At 37.1% G+C, this 8,577-nt stretch overlaps 1 protein-coding gene across 1 annotated transcript in view; it reads right to left on the bottom strand.

Annotated features, from left to right (window-relative positions):
• Positions 1-3,904, bottom strand: part of LOC115212966 (cysteine-rich PDZ-binding protein) — an 18,420-nt gene extending 14,516 nt beyond the window's left edge. The window contains exons 1-2 of the mRNA XM_029781829.2: positions 3,774-3,904; positions 294-359 (exon numbers count right to left, since the gene is read on the bottom strand). Of these exons, the coding sequence (XP_029637689.1) occupies positions 294-359; positions 3,774-3,789 (82 nt within the window). The 5' untranslated portion in view covers positions 3,790-3,904. The remainder of the gene's footprint in view (positions 1-293; positions 360-3,773) is intronic.
• Between the last annotated feature and the right edge of the window lie 4,673 nt (positions 3,905-8,577).

Here is an 8,577-nt window from a genome sequence, read left to right as displayed (position 1 = left end):
TTGATTGAATATTTTAATTTTAATTAAATTGCATTTCCCTTTGATATGATTAAATACATACATATATATATATATATTTACAGAACAGGCTTCTGTAGTCTCCATCTACCAAATCCACTCACAAGGCTTTGATCGGCTTGAGGCTATAGTAGAAGACACTTGCCCAATGTGCCAGGCAGAAGGACTGAACCCAGAACCATGTGGTTGGGAAGTAAGCATCTTACCACACACACACATGCACATAATGATGATGATGATGATGAAGACAAACAATTTCTTAATGTCTTAATTACCTGTAGTATTTCTGGCTCCTGTCTTCCATGGATCTGGGGTGATAACTTTTCCAAGTTTAGTCTGACCTAAAGCATCAAGAATAATTTGCTTTTTGATTATTTCTTAACATTAATATTATTATATACAGAATCTCAAGTTTCATAAATTCTAATTTGGATAGCTAGAAAAATCAGTGGGGCACTGGACAAAACAACTTGCAGTATTTAGTCACCTTTGTGTCCCAAGCTGAAATGCTACCAAGGTAAACCTCACTTTTCATCCTTCTGGTCTTTATAACATAAGTACCAGGAATATACTGGAAACATTGTTGACCTTGTGCATATGCTTAACAACTATTATTAAAACTATAAATGAGGATAACGGCAAATGAAAAAGTAAAGGACCAAATGCTTTATGACATTAGGACACATCTCTAGGGCATGGCTGTGTAGTTAAGACATACATTCTGAAGCCATAAACCCAGTTTGGGAGATGGAACTTGCATGGCAGTCTTTTATACAAGGGTGAGTCAGAAAGTAATGCAGTTTTTATTTGTATTACCTTTTGACTCAACTATGTAGATATGAGGGAGAATATCCTTAGTTTAGAAGTACTCAATCATGTTTGATTTATTTTTTGATCCTTGGTTTAACAATTTTTATTCTAATAATTTTTACACTTTATATAATAACAAAAAATATTAGAATAACAATTGTGAAACCAAGAACCAAAAAATAAATGAAACATGATTGAATACCTCTACACTACATTATTTACATTTGACGGATATTTGTCCTCATCTTGTTTGTTGTTAACACAACATTTCAGCTGATATACCCTCCAGCCTTTGTCAGGTGTCTTGGGGAAATTTCGAACCCGGGTTCTCATTCCTATGGTATTTTTTGATGTTGCTGTTGTTGTTATTGTTATTATTATTATTCCGGTCACTGCCTGGAATCAAACTCGGAATCTTGGGGTTAGTAGCCCACACTCTTAACCACTACACCATATGCCCATGGGCATATGCGTAGTGGTCCTCTACACTAATAATATTCTCTTTGAAATAAGTGGAATGGTAAACTTCTAGCATTAATGATAAATCTACATAAACATTCATTCCAGCACTGACCTATTTCTAGGACTGTTTCGCTTCACCTGCCGCATTTAGTGGAGGAGAACCCAACATCAAGATCCCTACAACTATTAACAGTAGCACCCATACCTCCTAAAAAACACATTATTCATTCAATTTGCTGATTCCTTCAGTTTCACTTCAAAATGGCAGCGAGTAAGGACTCTGATGAAACTGCACCAACCATGACACCAGGTTGCATATCCAACAGTGTGCAGTCAATGCAATTGAAACACATGTAGGTTCAGTGAAGGATGTTGTAAATAACTGTTAAATAAAATTATGGGTGTGAAAAATCTCTGTTCTCCTTATCATTATTAATACTATTACTTTATCTACTGAAATTATGCAGTCCTGAATAGGACATTCAGATTTACACAGTGAGAAAAGTTACCAGAGCCTAGCTACTTATTATATATCTTAGTTTGCTCTAACACTACATTTAAAAACTTTAACTTTAGTTCAAATTTTGATCTCTAGCCCTTTTTATTCGTTTAAAATTTTAAAACCAGTCTTACCAGGTTAGTCTGAATTTACATTTAATTTTCAGCTACTTGACATCATCCCATTTGTAACAACATTTCTCAATCTATCAGTATTTATATCCAGGATAATAAGAGCATTCCTGATCTACAATATGACTAAAATGATATCCCTTTATTTTCTAGCATAATATCCCTACTATGCTAGTTAGCAACAACTGAACATTACAGTCTGAGACTGACCATGTCCATAAAAAGCCCATATCAAATTTCAACACAATGGTTGGAGAATATCTAATGCTAATATGGTAATGTGTGTTGACCTGACTACAAACACTAATGTTTTAGGACTGAACCTCTTCCAAATTTTGGCAATAAATGCCCCTGCTTCTATTAAGTGACTCTTATACCATCCCCTTAGCTCCTTCCACCCCTTTGTTCTCTATTCTACTTGCATCTTTCCATCATCTTCTCCTCCCTTCCCCCATACAATAGCCATTCCTTCAGTGCTCTTGAATTTTCCTCCATTGATCAATAGACCAATTGAGTAAACTTAGTAATGTACCTATAATGACTACTGGAAACAACTGTAAGCTAAATTTGCCCCAATAAAATAAAAATATGTAATGACCATTATTTTAAACTTGGTTCTTATATATATATATATATATATATATGTACACTCACACAAATATTCAACTGTTGTGAATTGTTTCATTGTTATTGTTGAGCCCCAGGTCAGTCTGGTCATTAAAGGCATCCCAGCCATGACAATCCCATCTATTTGTACACCAGGAACTGCATTTGTGTACTTTTTTAAAAATAAAAATAAGGTGTGATGTGATCACATCAGATTTTTCTTATTTGTGAATGTTTTACATTGAAAGTTTTGATTCCCTATAAGGGCACAACTACCAATATACTGCAAGACCGATTAATTTAGGGGGTCATTATGACTAGAGGCAGTCAAATAGAGCTGTGGGGTGTATTGTTATCACTTGGAAATCTATTTTCTGTAGTGTTCTGTAAAACCAGTCACTATTCTGAGTCGCTGGGAAGCTCCAGGTCATCCTTGATACAGATGACCTATGAACAAAGGAGTTTAGGCCGTGGTCATCTCTTATCTTTTTCCCATATTTCCTTTCAGACATAATAGATCTAAGACTACATTATCCAATATATCCTTCCTGTTTTAAAGATGGTACGAATTAATGGAAGACTGATTATCATTTGTAGCAAGTCGAACAACCACTTGAGAGTTCAATCATTGGCTCAATATTTCTATGTAATGTTACAAAAAATGAAATGTAAAGAGTGAAGAACGACGAAATATTTTAGGAGTCACTAAGTGTAAAAATAAATCATAGCGTCTTGAACTTATTTGTTGGTAGATACTAAATAATTCGTAACGCAGTAACAAAAATAATTTGCTAAACTGTCACCATCAAATGTTCATGTGACGTATAGGTATTTTGTAAACAATTCATCTGGAAGTACTTTGATCACAAATACAAAACAAAATATTACAGAGATTGTGAGTACTTTTTACATTAAACTCTACACTTAGTAAAAGCTGGAAGAGGCTTCTTTTATCCTTAGGGTTAGAAATACGTTGTTCCTAAAGACTCACTGGTCCTAGAAATATCAGCTTAGCGGAAAAGAAACCTTAAATAATATAGTCTCCTCGATACTATCATAAGTTCCTCTCAATTAGTGGTTGACATGAAAATAAATAACATTAAAAAAAAAACAGCAATGATTAATATCGGTTGGTCCAAATAACATAACAATATTAAACGCTCTATTAGTGATCTTGTTAATAATAAAATATAAGAAACTGGTACAAATAAAAATAATATACATTTAAATATAGTAAGAATACGTACATTTCTCACAGACCATTGTGAAATAAATATTTTGACAGTGACACAAGCAACTAAAAGTAGAAGAGTTACTAAACTAAGGGGGACAATTCGCTATCTCTATGTATAGTTATATATACATGTTTATAGTCCATGAAATAGCAGCTAAATCTCCCTTAAATGACCCATATGGTCTGAGAAATAACAGAACACACTGAGTGGTGAAGTCCTAGAGGTATTGTATCCGAATAAAAGATAAGATGGTCACGGCTGGAATGCATTTAATCATGGATCTGTTCGATCAGGGCTCACCTGGAACTAAACAATAGCAAACGCAGCCTCTACTTCAAGCATGGGCAACCTTTTCATGAGTAGGCCACACTACTAAAAAAAACTAAAGGAAATTTTTCATTAGGCGTGCAATTAAGAAAGTCTCACGGACCGCAGGTTGCTCATGACGGCGTAGTTGATTAACCTGTTAAAAAAATAGAAATCAATCTGCCTTATATCATATTCTACTGTTTCGAAATGACAAAAGCACCTTTCATCACGACTCTACTCAATAAAACTAACTTGTAGTTGAATAACTACAATAACAACATTAGTAATATTTTATTTTATGAACCATTTCTATGAATACTCTTGTACTGAGGTTCTCAACGATTGTACCTCACCTTTACACAATGGCGTTTTGTAAACGCTTCTTTTACATGATTTGAAAAGGGGAAAAAAGCAAAGTAGATTAATTAAATTAAGTATATTAAATTTCTCTTGAAATTATTGAAGGGTCCAAAAACATATGTAATAAAACTACATTGAACCTTGACGCATCACCAGTCCTACTTTCTGTTCACTCATAACACAAAACAATGTTTATATTCGAATCCAGAAAAGTTTTATTATTATTATTATATCTAGTCTCAATATTCTATTTCTATGAGAAATAACGATCCTGCTAAACATCTAAACCCAGCCTTGACATTTTCTGTCCCTTTAGTAGCACGCAACGCTTCGCAAGGTGGTGCTATCTGTCCATGTTAAGAATCACTGCCCTTAACATGAATCATTTCAATTCGAGGTATTTGTGATGGATAAGGTAGTTGGTGTGCCCGTTGGAGAAATGGTAGAAATTGGTGGTAGATGATCTAACCACGAATGCTTTTTTTAAGCGATCAATAGTGACAGGTTTTCCTTTTCTATTCATATCGAGAACGAAATACTTTAGTTCTATGTGGATTACCTTGTAGGGCCCAGAATATGGTGGACGAAGTTGAGAAGGGATGCCATCATATCTGACGAAAACATGCGTCCAAGTATTGATGTCTATTGGGACATGTGAAGTGACATTCTGTTGTTTGGGGGCCTGCAGGAGACAAATGTGACATCGTTGTCCGTAAGCGATGAACATATTTTGCTGGGTCTGGAATCTCTTGTGGCGAAACTGGGGGATATCATCTGCCCAGGTAAGATGAGTGCCGTGCCATAAACTAATTCAGCCGGAGTATGTCCGATTCCCTCCATAACCGTAAAACGGATACTGAGGTTGAGTGGAAGGTATTCTAACTAATTAGCGGAGTCTGGGTAAGCTTTGAGAGCTGCTTTAAGTTGGCGGTGAAAGCAATCAACCATACTGTTAGATGCAGGGTGATATGCTGTTGTACATGTGTGCTTACACCTGAGGAGACAAGTCAGCTCGGTGAAGAGGTGGAAATCGAACTGACGTCCTCTGTCTGTAGTAATTGTCGCGGGTTTGCCAAAACGCGAAACCCAGGGAAACACGAGCGTTTTGATGAGAGTTTCCGTGGAAGTATCCGACAGAGGAAAAGCTTCCGGCCAGCAAGAAAATCTGTCGACACAGGTGAGAAGGTGTGTGTAATTGTGAGAAGGAGGCAAGGGTCCAACGATATCTATGTGAACGTGTTGGAAACGTGCATCAGGTGTTGCAAACGAAACTGACAGGAGATTTAATGTGTAGGCGAATCTTTGCTTTTTGGCACGCGACAGATCCTAGCCCATCACGAGTGTCCTTGTTGATGTTGGGCCACACAAAACGGGTCGTTATCAGTTTTTGTAAGACACGGACACCAGGATGTGCTAGGGAATGTAATGCAGAGAAAACGTCACGTCAATGTTTCTGTGGAACGTACGGGCGTTCATGGCCGATGGAGGTGTCGCACCAAATACAGCCTGTAGCAAAAGGTATCGGAAATTATCGAAATTTCAGAGATGACGAATTCCGGAGCGTTAGCAGTTATTCGTCATCTTGTTGATCAGCTGCAGTCCCCTGGAGATCAATAGTGACAGTGGTGTGGACTGCGTTAAGCTTCAAGCGTGACAGGACATCAGCTGCTGAGTTGGTCGCGCCCTTAATGTGCTGAATGTTAGTTGTGTACTGGGATATGAAGTCTAGATGTCGGACTTCCCTGGGTGAGTGATGATCGGGCTTGGCGTTGAAATGCATAAACCAGCGGTTTATGATTGGTGTAGACGGAGACAAAAAAAAAAACGACCTTCCAGCATGTGTCGAAAATGCTTGACAGCAAGGTATGCTGTCAATAATTCTCGACCGAAAGTACTGTACTTAGTCTTGGCGGGTTTTAAGCGCTTAGAGAAAACAGATACGGGTTGCCAAATACCGTTAGTGAGTTGTTGAAGCACGCCTCCATCTCTGGAATCGGACGCATCAACTAATACACACATTGGGGCGTCTGGTTTGGTAGAAACCAGCATGGTAGCCTTGGACAACTCATTCGGCGTGTTGGTCCGATATTGATGAAAAACAATGAAGAGGAAAGGAATGTTATTTACATCATTTATTTAGCCGTAGTTGTATTCACTTGTTTCATACTTGAAGCTTGATTTAAAATATGAAACAAATATATCACTACATAATGTTAGCCAACTACTTCGAGTCAGCGAAGTTGTGTACACTAAGAATAAGTGTGCATTCGCTGTGTTGTCTCTCTGTCTGGTCCGTTACTATCTCTCTAGTTTCCCTCGGCTCACTGTGTGCATCTGCCTACGGAACGCTGATATTTATAATGGCCCATTTCAACAAGAAAGATGGACATACCATTATAACAATAGCCTATACACATTTAGGTCACTTGTTCCCGAAAATATGATTTTGCAAGATATTTGCTGAATTTTAGTAAACTGCATTCTCTGATGAAAGAACAATCATCAGACCTAGAGTGGAGGTCGACACCATTGATTGAAACACAATTGTATGTTTCAGGTGCAACACACACACACAAAAAAAAAAGAGAGAGAGAGAGAGAGAGAGAGAGAGAGAGAGAGAGAGAGAGAGAGAGAGATTAAAAAGTGTTGATGTGATGCAGGTATGGCTATGTGTTAAGAAGCTTGTTTGCTAACCACACGGTTCCGAGTTCAGTCCCATTGTGTGGCACCTTGGGCAAATTTATTCTACTATAGTCTCAGGCTGACCAAAGCCTTGTGAGTAGATTTGATTGACAGAAACTGAATATATATATTGTATAAAGGTTCGTGGGTAAGGCCAGAACAATGCGAAGTAAATGTAAGGTAAATCCCAAGAAAACAAATTTATGAATTAATGCAGACTTTTCGTCCACTACCAATCAGCCTTACCCACCAGAGCCAAAGCCACATACGTGAGAAACGAGATTGCACGTATAAACAATAATTGCAGCGAAATGACCGACAAAGCTGTCAACACCAAACAGTTCCTCAGAGACCTAACCCTGAATGGCTACATACCATCTTTAGCCAAACAACGGCACCTAAAAAACATCAGGGTCAATAAACCCAGGAAGAACCATCATACACCCAAGTCCGGCACGTGCTTCCTAAAGCTACCACACTTTGACGACAGAACTACTGCAGTGATACAACATACAGATAGTGCACACCGGCCCTTCCCTGAGAAAAGCTATGTGTCCAAGAACAATACCTCTCACTACTCCGAAGAGTGAACATTATCGAACTGCCCCATCAAAGACCCTGAATTGTGTCAAAGGACCTATATTGTATACGAGATCGTCTGTGACAAACGAGGCGCATCCTACATAAGAAGCACAAGAAAACTGCATATATGCATAAAGGAACACTTGCAGGCAGACACTTCCGTGAAGAAATATCTATGGAGATGCCATTGCCGGGAATTCACTGTGCACATCAGGGCAACACAGCGGAACAGGGGCAGGATCTTTTCCTTTTGAACGGCAGTTTTCAACACAATTTCTAGTTAACTAAACAATTTTAAACTTCGTATACTGGTAGAATGTGTCAAAATAAAACATTTTTTCTCTTGGCTTTCTTGAGAAAATTGTAAGTTTAACGTAGTTTAATTTTTCGAATTTTAACCAATCCTATGGCCTCTATTGAGCTAAAATCATTTGCTGCGTCGGATCTTTCAGATAACATCCTGTCATTAACCCTAACCCTAAATTTTAGCCTTTCGTTTTTTTTTCTTAATTGTTAAATTGATTTAAGGATAACAATTAAGAAAAAAAAACAAAAACAAAAACAATGGAAAATAATTTTAATTTAACAATTAAGAAAAAAAAAAAACGAAAGCAAAAACTCAAAACAAAAACAAAACGAATAATTTTAGACACACGCGTAAGAATTAAATTAATTTAACAATTAAGAAAAAAAAACAAAACGAAAGGCTAAAATTTAGGGTTAGGGTTAAGGTTAGTGACAGGATGTTGTCTCAGTTTTAGACGCAGCAAATGATTTTAGCTCAATAGAGGCCATAGGATTGATTAAAATTCGAAAAATTAAACTACGTTAAACTTACAACTTACAATTTTCTCAAGAAAGCCAAGAGAAAAAAATGTTTTAT

The sequence above is a fragment of the Octopus sinensis genome, linkage group LG6 (assembly GCF_006345805.1).
Source record: "Octopus sinensis linkage group LG6, ASM634580v1, whole genome shotgun sequence".
NCBI lineage: Eukaryota > Metazoa > Mollusca > Cephalopoda > Octopoda > Octopodidae > Octopus > Octopus sinensis.
The sequence above is the reverse complement of the archived record's forward strand: the minus strand, read 5'-3'. Positions and strand labels throughout refer to the sequence as shown.